Below are 17,777 nucleotides of genomic sequence, written 5' to 3'. Positions count from 1 at the left end.
TTCTCAGATGAAAACATGGTCGGGGAAAACACAGCAATTTAGTTTTCTGGGGTGTAATGAGCACTGCAGCCCTAGAGGGTGCTAGAATGGGTATCAACTTTTTGACCAAAAACAGTTAAAAACAATCTAGGAATGCAAGTTTGAGAAATAGATACACAAGTTTGAAGGTTTATCAGATGCCAAAACAATGCAAAGCTGTTGAGAAATACTATGAACAGGATTTCACAACTCCAGAAAGTTACCACAAGCACAACACTTTTATCTATCACCATGACAATCTTTAAGTAAGTCACAGAAATTTGGTATTCGCATGACAAACTAATCTACCACCAAAGTATGCTTGCATATTTGTTTGGCTAACACAGCGAAGTGGTTAAAGCGTTGGAGGCGGGGCCCTGTTCATTCCTAAGATAGTTGCTCAGTGGTGTGTGGAACCAAAAAAGTTTGATTGCCAAGTATAAAATTACTCTAAAAAATTAATTATGATCGGTCCTGCTTCCGTACCATGTGGCCTATAGAGCACACAGACAAGAGGCTTCCGCCAGCTGAGCTGGCTACTTTGGTTTAGCGCTCTGATAACTCCAATGGGAACAAAATAATTCCATTATGTGGCTCTTTCCAAAATTGGAACAAATGAATCAAATTCTGGGAATGAAACGAATCATTCAAAAATATATCCACTGATTAAGGACATCTCTTTGGCCATGTAGGTCTGTGGGAAAAAGTCTTTCAGTCAGGACTATTTCAGTCAAAGAAAACTTTATTACCATTTGCAGTATTATAGACTCACAAGTCAGTCTTTAGATGCTTTGCTTAACTAAAGACTTATGACTTTCTTCCTGATTTTGTGTTTAGATGGGCGGATACAATTTCAGAGTTTAAAAAAAACTCCCTACGTTGCAGAACCAATAGTAAATCCGCAGGGCGGTCCTTCGGTGGCTCGCTGAACTCTTGTGCTTGTGAACATAGTCCCACTAGAAACACGTGTAGCGGTACAAAATGGCCCATGACTCATCCGTCCGGCCGGACTGTAGAGGGAATCGCCTTTTTGTTTACAAATACTTCCGGGTAGAAAACCAGCAGAGCTTTTATACATACATATATATATATATATATATATATATATATATCACATTGTTATCACCGTTTAGACTAATCCGATGTTTGTAAAGTCTATAAACACAATGATTGAACAAACATTACTGTTTCTTAGCCGTTAGCGGTGTCTGTAGTAGGTAATAACTCATTAAACAGTCCGTGAAAAAAATATCTTTTTCAGCGGATATCTTAGTTACAACATGACTGAGCTAGCAAAGCAGTTTTGTGTTGCTATGTGTGGTATTTATTCAGTTTTGGGAAATCAGTGGCTGCAGCTGACAGGGACAGCTAACAGCAGCAGCAAAGCTAACATCAGGACGTCATCTGTTAAAAGCCTCCCATTGTCAGATACGACATGAAACTACTCCAGTTAGCTCAATCATGTTGTAACTAAGACATCCACTGGAAAAAATATTTTCTTCACGGATGAGCACACGTTTGATAAAACGGAGTTTAATCTCTTGGCATCCATTTTCAAGCTCTCTGTGTGTTTGTTTCCTTGCGGATAAGAAAAGGGGGAGCACACATTTCCAAGAAGGCGTGTCCTTTTCAAAAATGCAAGAGGCGTTGCTTTGTTGCTGGCCATTTTCACCGGTGTGTTAAACACACTTTAGAAAGGAGTGTCCCCAAACTATCAGAAGGCGGAGATCTCTGATTGTCTGGTGGCGAGACTAGCAGTATTATATTTGGTGGTATGGCTCTGCTCTGGGACCTCTTCGCCTTTCCTAGGCCTATGCAGAAAGCCTAAAGCGGAAAGAGCACACCTCTCTGCCCTTCCACTCGCAAAGTCTTAGGCAGAGAGAGCAAATCTCCCTGCCCTTCCATATGCCTACATGGAAAGCCTATAAAGCAGGGAGAAGAGCAGCAAAGACCCCCAGAAATCAAACAGAGCCAGCACCAATAACAAACAGAAATTACATTACAGCATAAAAAGGAGGAGCTGGGGTAGAGGCAGGTTGCAGAGCGGCTTGCAGAGGAAGCAGCAACAGTAGGCAGGCCAGAGCAGTTTAAATAGGGCGCAAACTTACATAACAAGTTCATCTCACGCCCTCTTGACTTTAGTTGTCTGTTTGCTTTGCTCACTCCTGTTTCTCTTCTTGTGCACTGAGCTGAACTGCCACTCAGGGTGATTCCTCTCACCAAACCATGCCAGCGTTTTAATATGCTGAATCAGCCAAAAAAAACAGCCAACAAGGGCCAACTGATGCCAGCAATGTCCATTGACTGCCACTGATCTATGGACCGATGGATCAATGTCAGGGCATTTAAAGTATCTGAAATTTTATTTTTTTTTTTTTCTACTTTGGAACAAGCTGTGAAAAGGAGTGCAAACACATACTGAACAGGTTCCTTCTGACTCAAAGGTCCTCTCTGAGTCAGAGGAAACATTGTACAATTTCAGAGTGATGTTTATAGTTAACATGGTTGGCATTTAGAGCTGATGGACACGTATCTCAACACTCAGGCGGAGCGGGGAGACTGAGCTGGAGGGTCCACAGAGAAATCACAGAGAATTCCTTCGAAATGATTGCTAATTACACACTACATTCTTCTGCAGACTCCAGGGGGTTGTGAAATATGGGCGAGAGGCAAAGACAGACAGAGAGGGAAGTAGAGAGAGACACGGGGTGAAACAGTTGGGTAGAGAATAAATAGAAACTGAGATGAGAGATTATGTGGTGACTGGGTCAGGATAAAGGCTGCTCTATTCCTAGTCGTCTTCATCATGATGAAGTAAGAGTGATGGAGCAACATAAACCCACAGAGAGCGAGAGAGAGACATTGATGCTGGCATTGTGGCGGTATTTCACCACATCCATCTGTCGACAGAGTTAAGGGTCATCTACAGATTACATGAAGGTTGTAACTTTCTGGCGAGCTACAAAGCCTGCCAGAAACCATCATCACTTTAAACCATCATTGAGTTTCAAAGATAACAGTAATATTTGACTTGGCGGAAGATTTTTCATCCCAGCTTGGCCACAGTATGTTGTATACTATAAAGGCTTCCTGGAGAGAAAACCAAAAGTAGCCTAAAATTTCATCCCTGGAACGTAACACAGCATTTCTGTTCACTCAGATGGAAAACTTCACACTCAACATGAACAAGTGTCTGTGAGAGTATAAACAAAAGCGCCAAGATGGTTTTCAAAAGAGCTCAGTGGGAAATACATCCTAAATCTGTTGCTGAGTCGTACCACTTTGTTTGGCACTTTTTGTTTTGTTTGGCATATTAACATAGCCGGCTTCAACCTCTGTTTGGAAAGTTCACATTTCAAACATCCACTGATCACCGTATTAGCCAAGGAAAAACTGATGGAAATAACAGCACATGCGAAAGACCTCCTTCAAAGTTACAAGTCTGTACCCATTTACTGCAAATAGTTTGTACTTCTCATTGATGAAAACCATTTATGAAACCATGCTATAGTTTTTTCTATTAATAATGTCGGTAATTGGTGCCTGAGATGCTGGCCAAGAAAATGAAAAACACAGTAGCTAAGATGAGAGCAACACTGAAAAACATCTAAAGCTGCTCTGGCAAACAGTTGAAGCTGAGGTAGGCCGCTGTCCTATGCATGCTTTACATACAGTAACCCACGGTTGTACGCAGCTCATTCACTCAGCCCCTTTTTGCCCCACTCTCTCTGTTAATCAGATCACAGATAAGATAAGAATTAGCCACCTAGCCACCCCACAGACCCGCTCCCGGACTACTTCTACCGGTGGAGAGCAGGCTGCAGCTCAGGAGACAAGCCTTTGGTCTGTGGATGATGAGGCTTTAATTCGACACCCGCTGCACCAGGTATCACAGCGGGCTGTAAGCCAGCAGCAGTGCCGGGTCTATTCTGTGTAACGGCAGCAACAGAAAGTTCGCTGATCTTGCGGGCGTCAGGGCTATCTGGTCCCCCACACATGGGGTTTGCACTAAACTACCTACCCTAGGTTCAAATGTCTGATACGTAAGATTTAGTGGCATCTAGCAGTGAGGTTGCAGGTTGCATCCAACTGAAACTTCTCCCATGTGTCAAGCACAGAGGCAAATATAATGGCCGACACAAAAAATCAGATTATTAGTTAATGCAGGGTAAAACACCACAATGTATTAACCCTGTCTCCCTCAAATTACATTCCAGTACAATTAAGTGGCAACATTTGATCCCAGTGCAATGTTGTAATGTGACCTTTAATTCCTAAGGCAATATGTTGTACAGAGGAGTTTGGGGTGAATGGTTAAGTGTACAAAACACAATTTGACACCAAAGGTCAAGGTTTGTGCTTTGTGCTCTCTTCAAGTCACCATAGAGTTTTTCACTGTTTTGCCATGCACAATCTTTCCCAGACGTTTACCATGTGATTTGAGTTGCCTAAACATAAACTTCAACATTTCGGTGGTTATCCAGTGTGGACAATGAAAACAAATACAAAACTTTGGCAGTGAGGATTTTGCAGATGCCCTCCCAACAAGTCGGTACTGCCATGCACAGTAACAGTATTGCCATGTGTGGTGAAAACCATGTCATCTGGTACCTCAGGTAGGAGTTTCCATAAAGTGCTAAGAGTACCCACTAGCAGCATTTTTTCCACAATATTGTTTTGTGAGAAATAGGTAGGTTGATAGGGCTTACCCTCAGAAAACCCCAAAGCAATGAAGCAACAGATCCCAAAGGTCAAAAGGAAAACTAGACATGGAAAGCCAATGAAAACATGGAGGAGAGGTAAAAGACAAAGAGGAACCACGAGGAGTGTTATGAAGACAAATGGCACAGTGCAAGGTTCATTGGAGAAGTTGACTGGGGATTTTTCCTCTGTAACAAGCCAAATGTAGTAAGTCAAATGACTCGAGGAGGATCTACGCTGAATCATGAACAGATTTGTAGTAGTGTTGTGACAATACTGGAATTTCAAACTTTAAGACATTACCTAGGAAAATATTGATATTTAATACAATTTTCAATACCACTGGGGAAAATTGGCACTGAGGCCATATAATTCAATTCTTTTCTTGAAAGATAAATATAACAAAGCTGTAACATGACAAAGATGACTTTTCTTTCCTTGGTTAATAACAGAGAAGTTTAGTTTAAGTTTAAGTTTATTTACTTTATTAATCCCCTGAGGGGAAATTCAATGTTTTCACTCTTGAACAACAGAATGATAGTAGTAATTGTAAGGGTGTACTGATACTGTGGAAAATGAGTACTGAAACCAGTTAAAATATTCAGAATCAATGTGTATCAATAAATAAATATTTTTGACAACATTAATTTGCAGTGGTTTTTACTCCTGAAGGCTTTATTGCACTTACAGTAATGAGCATAGTTGTCAAGTTATCTTCACTTCATCTCCATCGTGGCCTCTATCCTCTGCTGTTCGCTGATTTCACACTGTGTTGTGTGTGTTTGTGTATGTGGAGGAGGTAAGCCCCAACACAGCAGAGGAGAGGCTAGAGCGTGACAACAGATTAAATCAAAATGTTAAAAAGCACTGATGAAAGAACCAATATTGTCGAAGCAGCTTTTCAATAGTACCTGCTTTAATAATTTAGCCCAAGCGCCCAATTCATACTGTGTTTCAGTACCCACTCCTACATGTGGACCAGTGACATGATTTAATGGTGTGGAATTGCAAAATGGAGAAAGATAGAAAAACAACAAGACAGGCCAGAGAAAAAAGACAAAAAAATTGTTATCATTTCAACCTGGAAAAAAACCCAAAAATGTGCATTGTGCATCCATTGTAAAACCAAAGTAGCCCCCCGCAATATCATGATGTTAGTGCTTTAGCTTCTAAGCAGAGAGCATTCAGTCCACAGCGCAAACCCGACACGAGGTAACGTTAACGTTAGCATCTAACGTAAATCAATATGATTGCTAGCTAAGATGAAGCCCGCCTAGTGCTGGGGTCTAAGCTTGCGGACACTGAGTTGCAACAGCTGCTAACTGAAGGTCCGTCCCCGGAACTGGTTTCCACTCTTCTCCCAGTGAAGAAGTCTCCGAGCAACACATTCTCACTCTGACCTCGTCACATATCAACGCTTGGTCATGGACTTTCAACGTCCACGTATGACATGCAAGGTACCCTGGGTGCGCTGGTTGTTGATGTTCCAACAATCACAAACTAAAAATAAAATAAACCTATAATGCACCAAGTTAGACGTGTGAAACTGTTTTTTTACCCACCTGAAGTGTCTTTCTGCCATTGCTGGCTGGCTTCAAACTAGTCCTGCGACATTATCCCTAATGCTCGCAGTCGCCATCTCTCTCAGCTGCGTGTTCCACCAGTAGAGAGTGACCTCTGGTGGCATGTGCTGTGCACTACAAACAATACATCCTCAATAAGAACCTCCTTGTCAGTTTACCAGAAAGAGGATTTTTTTTGTTGTATTTTTCATGGTATTGGTTCGGATTTCCAAATACCCTGGCATACTGTAATACCATGATACTGCCCAAGCCCTAACCACTATGCAACTTGATCGCTGGCAGCTCAGTTGGAGACGCACGTGTGTTACATGCTGGTAGCCGCTTATATAACCTGATGCCTCTTACCTTCACAGATTTTTTTCAATGTCAAACAACACCATGTGAGGCAATTTATCAAATTTCATGCAGCTACCTCTGGAGCCACAAAAGGCTTTAAAAAACATTTTTCATATATGCAGTAGTACTCCCCAAAACCTGTTAACAGACTAATGTGTAAAATTGGTGGAGTTCTCCTTAAACTTCAACACAAACTAATAATATAAACAGTCTTCCACCCATTAAATTACAGCCAACAATAAAACAGGTACATGTAGCTTTAGATAATTAACCTTGAATAGAAAAGTAAAGAGATTTAGCTTGCAGTATAATGGCTATGCAAGCATCATATACTGTCATATGTCACCTGTCAATGTATGTATTTAGCTGCATAATTATTCAAAAAAGGAGGGCTAAGGAAAATGCTAGAGGTGGCCTTGTCTTGAAACTGAGATTTTTCTGCAATAAGCTGAAGAAAAGCATGAAACAAGCAACTCAAGTGTGAGCAGATTAAAAGGTGGTTTGAAAGCCTCATTCCTCCTCCTGCATTATCTCTAGTTGGTATCAGTTGTTGCTTAAATTCCTCACTGTGAGGGCTTTAAAGGTGGAAGACAGGAGCTGAGAGAAAAAACTCATCATCCCAATTAAGAGTCCACTGTGATCAAATGGCTGCATGTTACTGCTTAACACTTATCCCCCCCTCACACACTCTCTCTCCCTCTCTCTCTCTCACACACACACACACACACACACACACACACACTTGACCTCTATGACACCTGCCTTCATTGGCTCTTTTCTCTGGCTAATTTGAAAACACTCCTTCCTAATCCTCCCCCCTGGAAAATGTTCACTGCTCGCTGCTTTCCTTCCTCTCTCATTCAGATTCTATGGCAATTCACTTCAATTCAAATGTGCTGCGCTGGCATGACATTAAAGAAAATGTTTCAATGGTGTATCAATCCAACTCTTATTATAAAACCTGACAATAACCATTTCATAAAAGCTAGTAGAAATCAGTGTTAACCTTCTGTGTGTGAAACAATTAACAGCTAGTTTAGAACGTGCATCTCTCTGTGTCCTTGACCTCTGGGATCCAAAAGGCTCAGCAGAAAAAGCTCAGGCTAAACCTTTGATATCCTGCACACCAGAACAGATGATTACAATCAGTTAGGAAAATACACTCAAAGAGATCTGGCTTTGGCTTCTCGTTCTGAGCACTGACCGTTACTAACGTGCCTTTTGTTTTCGCTCGTCCAAATCCACACACACACACACACACACACCAGGGGACTGAAACTTGGAAAGTGAACTGAGATAAAAATGACTGAGTGAAACTAAGTGTTTTCCGGCCCCGTTTGAACAGTTTGGTTGCTGTAAATTTCCTTTTAAAAGGCCTTTTGGGTTGTTAGTCTGCATCATTTGGGCATACGCACACATTCTGTAGGTAGGCTGTAAATATTTTCCCAGGGTATAGTCTATGGCACAGTGGTATGTGCACATTTCTGTGGTATAGAGCCACTGATGTTAAAAAAAAAAACATATGTGACATCCTGTGGATGCATACAAAGTGTTTATTAATACACCTCTATAAAGACGGGGGACTCACAAGGCATATTTTGAAATCGATATCATAATGTAACTCAGTAGCATCTATCATTAGATCCACCTGTCCTCCAAATACCCACTTCTCTCAGACCCCACACCTCCAGTTTGTAGTCCACACTTTAAAACCATCTCATGGCCAGTGAAATGAACTTCAGGCATAAAATAGACTGAGGTTCCTTTAATAAATTGGCACTGAATTTCCTTATCATAGAGTTAACAACAGTGAATGCAGCCTGAAGACTAGGTTTGCGTGGAGTAGGACTGGGCAACATGGAGAAAATCAAATATCACAATATTTTTGACCAGTGTTTGTTATCAATATTGCAGCGATACTGTAGAGTTAACTACTGGTGCTTTCACAAAATGTTTACACAATGAGATTCTCTGATAAATAATCAGTAATATGGATGTAATGACTAAGAGGGTAAAGACAAATGATAGAACAGCTAGAACAGTCTGGTGAGTTCAGAATGTTACATCACTTTACTGCAATGCAGTCTTTAAGCCCAGAAAAAGACCACACGGTATAACAATATCCAAAATCCAAGACAATATCAAGTCTCATATCATGTTATCGATTTAATATCAATATATTGCCCAGCCCTACAGTAGACTGTGTGCTGCTAATGTTTCCTAAATGAAATTCACAGCCTTTATTTGAATTACTGTAGTAATAATGCATGTTATAGATGCCTTCACCCAAGTTTGATGACTTTATTTTCCTCATTAAGTACACTAATACTGCAACAATAACTCAATTAATTGATAAGCTGAATGAAAGAAAATTAATCACCAACTAGTCTGATAGTTTTTCAAGTAAAAACGTCAAACATATGCTGATTCCAGTGTGTTAAACTGAAGAATTTACTGCTTTTCTTCGTCATTTATGATTTGGACTGCTGGTTGGAAGCAATTTGAAGATGTCACTTTGGGTTGTAAGACATTGTGATGGCTATTCTGTACTTTGTTTTAATGTATTTTATAGATGAATTGATTAATCATGAAAACAATAGTTAGTTGCGGTCCGAAAGTACACTATGAATTTACATCATTAGGCTTTATTCCAGCCTCAGCAGCAGGGTCAACTGGGATAAAGTGGTTTTACTCAATTACACATCAGCTGTCCTTAGATTCACCTCCTTGTGTTTGGTTTTTATTAAGGTGGATGTTTAGCCCCAGAATCCCCAAAACAGCAAGGTCAAATGAGGGTGGAATCTGTTCATGGAGGGCACAACAGTCCCTTCTTCACCCACACCTTGACTTTTCACTTTAGTTTGCTGTGATGGACTACTGTACAGTGGGATCATGTCAAGACCCCTGGCCGCCCATTGATCCCAAAGCTGCACACCCCCACTAACATAACATGAGACTTAGATAAAGGTTCACTATCTCCATCAAGAGTCCATCCTTCACCATGATACTGAAATTGCAGTCAGGTGATCCAGATCATATTTTAATACTCCACACAGAAACACCAGAATTAAGATGATTACATTCTATGTTGTTCTGAACCCCTCTGGAGCCCTGGTGGTCCCTGTGATAGGATCAGGTGAAGTATCCCAGCACATGTTGGCTGGTGCTGAGAGCATTCAGACACACAGACGCAGCAGCCAGCTTCACTTTCCCTCAAACTTACCGGCTCGTCCATCTGCTCCTGCTCGTAGTAATCATCATAGTCGCTGTGGCTGAAGTCGCTGGCGAGGTTGGTGTAGAGAAGATATGCCAGTAAAAGAGATATTCCCAGTAGGTGCATGATTATAAAGTCCTCAAGTGTTTATGATCCGAGAACCATAAAAAGGGAAATTTAAAAAACCCTCCCCTGTGTGTGCGCTCCCCTCTCCTTCAGCCGCTGGTAACTCTCTCTCATCTGGCCCCTGTGTCTCTGTCTGGCTCTCTCTGCTCTTTGTCTCTCTGTCAGGGTCCAGGACTTGTTCCTCAGAGAGGCTGCAGCATGTATGGACCCCGCTGTGAATGAAAGCCCGGTCAAATGGAAACAGATAAATCCGGTGGGTCAGGGGAGCCCGTCGCGTCAGTGAGGACCGTTAAGGCGCAAAATTACAGGAAAACGGACGATCTGCCTTCAAAATAAAAGCCTGCAACTGACCGCGTTTTTAAGGAACAGGTGCGTTTAGTAATCGATATTTTCTACTGACCTCTGTCGCCAAGTGATGGGAACTGCAACACAGAGGAGCAGACTGCAGGTATGCAACCAGGCCTGTGCTGTTATCTGGTGGTTTTGAACTAAGGAAGACAATCTGGTGACTTTTTTCTCAAGATATCAAATAGCTCTATTCTGTATCTTTTTAAGACAAACATTCAAATGTACACTCACCAGCCGCTTTATTAGGTACACCTGGCAAATAGCTAATCAGCCAATCACAACTGGGTGCAACTGAGGTTCAAACTGAGCATCAGAATGGGGAAGAAAGGTGATTTAAGGGACTTTGAATCTGGCATGGTTGTTTCAGAAACTGCTGATCTACTAGGCTTTTCGCGCACATTCATCTCTAGGGTTTACAGAGGATGGTCCGAAGAAGAGGTAATATCCAGTGAGCGGGGTGAAAATGCCTTGTTGATGCCAGAGGTCAGAGGAGAATGGCCAGACTGGTTGAAGATGATAGAAAGGCAACAGTAACTCAAATAACCACTTGTTACAACCAAGGTCTGCAGAAGACCATCTCTGAACCAACATGTCCAACCTTGAAGCAGATGGGCTACAGCAGCAGAAGACCACACCAGGTGCCACTCCTGTCAGCTAACAACAGGAAACTGAGGCTACAGTTCACACAGGCTCACCAAAACTGGACAATAGAAGATTGGAGAAACCTTGCCTGGTCTGATGAGTCCGGATTTCTGCTGCCACATTCAGATGGTAGGGTCAGAATGAAAGCATGGCTCCATCCTGCCTTGTATCAACAGTTCAGGCTGCTGCTGCTGGTGTAATGGTGTGGGGGATATTTTCTTGGCACACTTTGGGTCCCTTAGTACCAACTGAGCATGGTTTAAACACCACAGCTGACCTGAGTATTGTTGCTGACCGTGTCCATCCCTTTATGACCACAGTGTACCCATCTTCTGATGGCTACTTCCAGCAGGATAATGCACCATGTCACAAAGCTCAAATCATCTCAAACTGGTTTCTTGAACATGACAATGCGTTCACTGTACTCCAATGGCCTCCACAGTCACCAGATCTCAGTCCAGTAGAGCACCTTTGGGATGTGGTGGAACGGGAGATTCTCATCAGCCGAGAAATCTGCAGCAACTGTGTGATGTCATCATGTCAATATGGACCAAAATCTCTGAGGAATGTTTCCAGCACCTTGTTGAATCTATGGCACCAAGAATTAAGGCAGCTCTGAAGGCAAAGGGGGTCCAACCTGGTGTTAGCAAGGTGTACCTAATAAAGTGGCTAGTGAGTGTATTTTAAGTATATTAGGTATATTATTAAGTATGGAAGCCTTAATGAATTTGTACTTAGCTTTATTCAATTTTATTTAACCACTAAAATCCTCATTAAAATTTAAAATCTTCTTTTCAAGAGTGTCCTGGCTAAGGCAGGCAGCAGCACATCATACTAAGCTGCAGACACACAACATGTACAAGTTACAGACATTTAAAATACATCACAGCATAACAGAAGATCAGGTCAACATATCCCACATCAGACAGAGGCATTATAAAACTCCACGTTACATTATAGATTCATCAGTGTTTGGTGACAGAGCTGCATGTTACTAACTGAGTTACGGCACACCTTTTTATTTTACTCCAGCGTCATTTTAACTGTTTTTATTGCTGTCTCTGTGCCATGCTCTGTGGCATTTTGGTACAGTTGGTGATCTAGAGTAAAGGTGCAGGATATAGAGAGCTGTAATTTTACATGCTAGTGCTTTCAGCAGCCTGACCATAGAGACAATGATATGTATCACGTTCAGTGACATGTAGCCTGCAGACTAACAGAGCCTGGACTTCTGTCTTGACAAGTGACTGCTGGAAACAAGTGTTGCGAGTGTGCTTGCAAGAAACCTCAAAAATCCTTCAATTAAGTGTGTGTAAATAATAAAACACTGACAAAACCCCCATATTAAGTTAATATAAACATCACAGGTAAAAGATCTGCTGGCTGTTAGCTTGTGCGTTGTAAGTTGAGGTACTGAGGCATTATTTATTATATTAATTATGTTATATTCATTCATATACAGTACAGGCCAAAAGTTTGGACACACCTTCTCATTCAATTCGTTTTCTTTATTTTCATGACTATTTACATTGTAGATTCTCACTGAAGGCATCAAAACTATGAATGAACACATGTGGAGTTATGTACTTAACAAAAAAAGGTGAAATAACTGAAAACATGTTTTATATTCTAGTTTCTTCAAAATAGCCACCCTTTGCTCTGATTACTGCTTTGCACACTCTTGGCATTCTCTCCATGAGCTTCAAGAGGTAGTCACCTGAAATGGTTTCCACTTCACAGGTGTGCCTTATCAGGGTTAATTAGTGGAATTTCTTGCTTTATCAATGGGGTTGGGACCATCAGTTGTGTTGTGCAGAAGTCAGGTTAATACACAGCCGACAGCCCTATTGGACAACTGTTAAAATTCATATTATGGCAAGAACCAATCAGCTAACTAAAGAAAAACGAGTGGCCATCATTACTTTAAGAAATGAAGGTCAGTCAGTCCGGACAATTGCAAAAACTTTAAATGTGTCCCCAAGTGGAGTCGCAAAAACCATCAAGCGCTACAACGAAACTGGCACACATGAGGACCGACCCAGGAAAGGAAGACCAAGAGTCACCTCTGCTTCTGAGGATAAGTTCATCCGAGTCACCAGCCTCAGAAATCGCAAGTTAACAGCAGCTCAGATCAGAGACCAGATGAATGCCACACAGAGTTCTAGCAGCAGATCCATCTCTAGAACAACTGTTAAGAGGAGACTGCGCGAATCAGGCCTTCATGGTCAAATAGCTGCTAGGAAACCACTGCTAGGGAGAGGCAACAAGCAGAAGAGATTTGTTTGGGCCAAGAAACACAAGGAATGGACATTAGACCAGTGGAAATCTGTGCTTTGTTCTGATGAGTCCAAATTTGAGATCTTTGGTTCCAACCGCCGTGTCTTTGTGAGACGCAGAAAAGGTGAACGGATGGATTCCACATGCCTGGTTCCCACTGTGAAGCATGGAGGAGGAGGTGTGATGGTGTGGGGGTGTTTTGCTGGTGACACTGTTGGGGATTTATTCAAAATTGAAGGCACACTGAACCAGCATGGCTACCACAGCATCCTGCAGCGACATGCCATCCCATCCGGTTTGCGTTTAGTTGGACGATCATTTATTTTTCAACAGGACAATGACCCCAAACACACCTCCAGGCTGTGTAAGGGCTATTTGACCAAGAAGGAGAGTGATGGAGTGCTGCGGCAGATGACCTGGCCTCCACAGTCACCGGACCTGAACCCAATCGAGATGGTTTGGGGTGAGCTGGACCGCAGAGTGAAGGCAAAGGGGCCAACAAGTGCTAAACACCTCTGGGAACTCCTTCAAGACTGTTGGAAAACCATTTCAGGTGACTACCTCTTGAAGCTCATGGAGAGAATGCCAAGAGTGTGCAAAGCAGTAATCAGAGCAAAGGGTGGCTATTTTGAAGAAACTAGAATATAAAACATGTTTTCAGTTATTTCACCTTTTTTTGTTAAGTACATAACTCCACGTGTTCATTCATAGTTTTGATGCCTTCAGTGAGACTCTACAATGTAAATAGTCATGAAAATAAAGAAAACGCATTGAATGAGAAGGTGTGTCCAAACTTTTGGCCTGTACTGTATATATATATTATATTCATTTTTATAATCTCCTGAAGTTATAGTACAGCTTGTAAAAATGTGTTAAAAGTAGTTAATGCGTTATTAAATTAGATGAACATTTGTGTTTTCAAATGATTATGAAAAAATAAGAACAAACAACAACATGTTACAGTTACAGACCACAAAAAATAACTGCAACATATCCTGAATTAGACAGAGGCAGATATTCAGTCAAAGCATCTACAACCTGATGTAGCATACCTTCCTCCAACTCTTTATCTACGTATCATACAAACGTATTTACTTTGACTAATCTGGTCATGTAAAGAGGGAAAATACATTTGCCAGGCGTTTTGTCTATTTTGCTTAAAATCTCAAAAATTTTCAAAGCTTAATGTGGTCAGATTCAAACTCATGCTTTAATACTGTCATGCCACATACAGAACAACTGTTGTGCTTTATATTAGACAATAATGCATTAAAACTCTACAGCTTGTGTTTGCCCAAGTCAAACTGTAGTGTAGTTTTATTGAGAAAGGTCAGGGCGGAAGTTATGCTTTTGAGTTCAGCTTCACGATGATCTGCTGCTTTACATGTGAGTCAGAAAATGAAGTTGAGGAAACAGCTCAGCATCCTGCAGACAGGTAGAGAGACACACAGAGAGAGAGACTGAGGCAGAATTTCTATTTCTCATTTCTGCAAGCTCCTATTGTACCTTAAACCTCCAAGTGATTGCCTACAAATAATTTAATCTGAAAAATACATACTTAAATAAAACATTAAAAAGTACAAGAGCTGACTTATCCTCGAAATCAAGAAGTAGCTGCAACCAAGTGATTTTTTGTTGCCCTTGTCACTAATTAATTACCTGTCATTTTGTTCATAATTTTGAGTTTAAATATGAAAACTAGACCCTTTCTGCTTGATTTGTTATTCATGATGATTTATAGTTGATATTTATTAGGCTACAGTTGTAATATTATATTGACCTTCTTATGATCCTCAGAGTACTCAGCAAACCAAACACAATTATGTTAAGTACACCACAATGGTCTGTTGGTGCTTATAAGGATGCAATTATGTGTAATGTGTGTTACCTTTGGCGAAGCCTCAGTGCTGTTGAAGCAAAACCTCAATAACCACACGCCTGCAAACTTTTAAATCAGAGCATCTGCAGGTGGACACTCAGACTACTGGCGCAGCTGTTGGGATCAAAAAACTTGTAAAAACACCAAATCTTCTCTGCTCACGGTTGTTCTGGTATGTTGAATGGTTTGAGAAGCAAGTCTGTGTCTATAACCTTACAACCTCTCTATCCCCAATAATAACCACTGGTCCAAAACTCATATGGCAACAACCTAGTTCTATTGAAGAAGAAGAAGAAGAAGAAGAAGAAGAAGAAGAAGAAGAAGAAGTTATGAAAATGGATGGATGGAAGGATTGATACAGTGTATCAATGTGGATGTTTTTCAGATTCAGTTTTCACAACTAAAGCTGGTTTTAAATGCTGATAAAACTACAGTTATGCATTTCTCAAATGCTAGTAAGAAGCCTGTGAACTCACCTGATGTTCTTGCTGCCCAGGGAAAGAAGTTAGAGGTTGTCATTTGTATAATATATCTTGGAACCTGGCTTGATGACTCCCTGTCTTTTAAACCTCAGGTTGATAATCTTCTTAAAAAGCTGAGGCTGAAGGTAGAGTTTTATTTCAGAAACAAAAAGTCCTGTTTCTCCTTTTGAGGCTAGGAAAAGACTGGTTGCTGCTACCTTGTTACCAATTTTGGATTATGATGATTTGTTGTACATTGTTTGTATATGTTAGATACTACATATCATAGTGCACTGAGATTCATTACAAACTGTAAAGCCCTCACTCATCACTGCCCACTTTATTCCAGGGCTGGCCGGCCATCTCTGACCTTTTGTGGGCTCAGTCACTGGTATTTGTTCATTCATAAAGCCATACTGGGTAAACTCCCTTCGTACAATTGTACTTTGACTGAACAGAGATCTGATTATAGCGACAGTCTGAGATCTCAAGATTTAGTTTTGTCTGTTCTTAGTGCACAGACTGAACTGGTCTCTCTGCCTGATTTTAAAGCTCTCATAAGTACAAAGGATGAATGAGTTGGTTGGGTCTTGTCATTGTGCACAAGTGTCCATACTGTATATCTTTTATGTTTTTATTGTGTGGTTGTTTGGCTGTAACTCTTTGTGTGCTGCTGTCTTGGCCATGTCTTGTAAAGGAGATCTCAACTTGACTTACCTGGTTAGACATGGGTTAAATGAAATAAACAATGGGTTTCTGGAGATCCTATGGCATAAGATCACATCCGCAACACTCGTCTGTCTCACAGGATGAAGACTGTGGGTATGAGGCTGTCATTGGCCGCCTGTTTCTGTTGTATGAAATGGAGAAAACCGGACCCAAAAGTGAGACCCAGACAGCTGTTCAGTTTTAAGTGGCTTTATTTTCAAAAAAAATAAGAATGGATGTCTTGAATGGATGGATGGGTTGAAGCTGGGCTCTCAGGAGAAACAGGGCAGGCAAATGGGTAACCAGTGAATGTGGATCTGAGGCAGGCAGGCAGAGCGAGGCTAGAAGCAGGTGGCAGGCTGAAGTGGCAGGCACAGGGGTAACCAGTGAGTGTCAATCTGAGGCAGAAAAAGACAAGTTTCAAGCAAAAATCCACGAGGGAAACAAGCAATCAGCAACAAGTAGACCGTGGTTAGCATTGCAAGGCAGACTGAACGATCCGGCAGAGTCCGGACTGCATAGCCGGGGTATTTGTACTGCTGGAGTTGATTAGTGGATGGCTTTCAGGTGAGCAGGCAGATTGGCAGCAGGACTGATGAGCCACCCCTAGACAGAGGCAAAAGAGGAACCACTAGAAACAAAGGGGAGGGGGAAACAGCTGACACAAGAGGAATGAAGGAAAGGCACAGACTGTGACAGTTTCAGACATTAACACGCGTCCTGCATGTCACCATTTTCACAATCCCACTCGCAATGTAAAACTAGTCTCTAGTCACACTGTTTTAGAGCTGCGAGTGAAACAGCAACCTCCGACCTGGAAACCTACACGCTAAAGCATTTTTTAATGTTTTATGTGCGGTTTCCATTTGCGGGAATTTAGCCATTTTAATGCCAGCGCTCGCCTCCGTCTATGCAAATATTAAACCAAAATATGTTCCTTTCAGACACTATTTTGCAAGAGCACCCTTGCTGCATCCCGGGCTTAGTGCCGGCCAGAACTATTGTATTTAGTGCACTTTTATTTCCCTCAGTGCAGAGCTATGATAGTTCAGCTAGACCTTTCTCCAGAGTTGGCACAGTGTGAGATCTGGTCTGGCAATGTGCGACTATGCATGACTAGATGGATGTATCATACCTGATCAGGTCGTATCATGCTTCTTTGTGGTATAGAGCACAGTGGAAAGCTCTGCCTTGTCTCATTAGCCTATTGAATATGAGATTGTTGGGTTTAATTGCTGTGTTTACGTTGTTTCATTTAAGAATGACAGTCGGGGTGAAGACAAAGTTTGTTACAGAAGCATATCAACGCCCTTGGTTTTGCAATGGCATGTTCAACCATCAGATATAAGTGGACTGTATGCTTCACTTTTTCTTCACCTGCAAATATCTCTCGCTGGTTTTGATGAAAATGTCTGGGATTATTACATGGAAATTTCACTACAGCTGATAACATTTCTCCTGACAGTGGACAGAGTCAGCAGCGC

General features: G+C 41.5%; 1 protein-coding gene across 1 annotated transcript in view; it reads right to left on the bottom strand.

Moving 5' to 3' along the window:
* vegfc (vascular endothelial growth factor c) overlaps nucleotides 1–10,394 on the bottom strand; it is a 69,838-nt gene extending 59,444 nt beyond the window's left edge. Inside the window, exon 1 of the mRNA XM_049572054.1 lies at nucleotides 9,862–10,394. Coding sequence (XP_049428011.1) covers nucleotides 9,862–9,978 — 117 coding nt within the window. The 5' untranslated portion in view covers nucleotides 9,979–10,394. The remainder of the gene's footprint in view (nucleotides 1–9,861) is intronic.
* Nucleotides 10,395–17,777: the final 7,383 nt, after the last annotated feature.

This window comes from Epinephelus fuscoguttatus, linkage group LG3 (genome assembly GCF_011397635.1).
Source record: "Epinephelus fuscoguttatus linkage group LG3, E.fuscoguttatus.final_Chr_v1".
NCBI classification, from domain to species: Eukaryota; Metazoa; Chordata; class Actinopteri; order Perciformes; family Serranidae; genus Epinephelus; species Epinephelus fuscoguttatus.
This window is presented reverse-complemented; position numbering and strand designations above follow the sequence as displayed.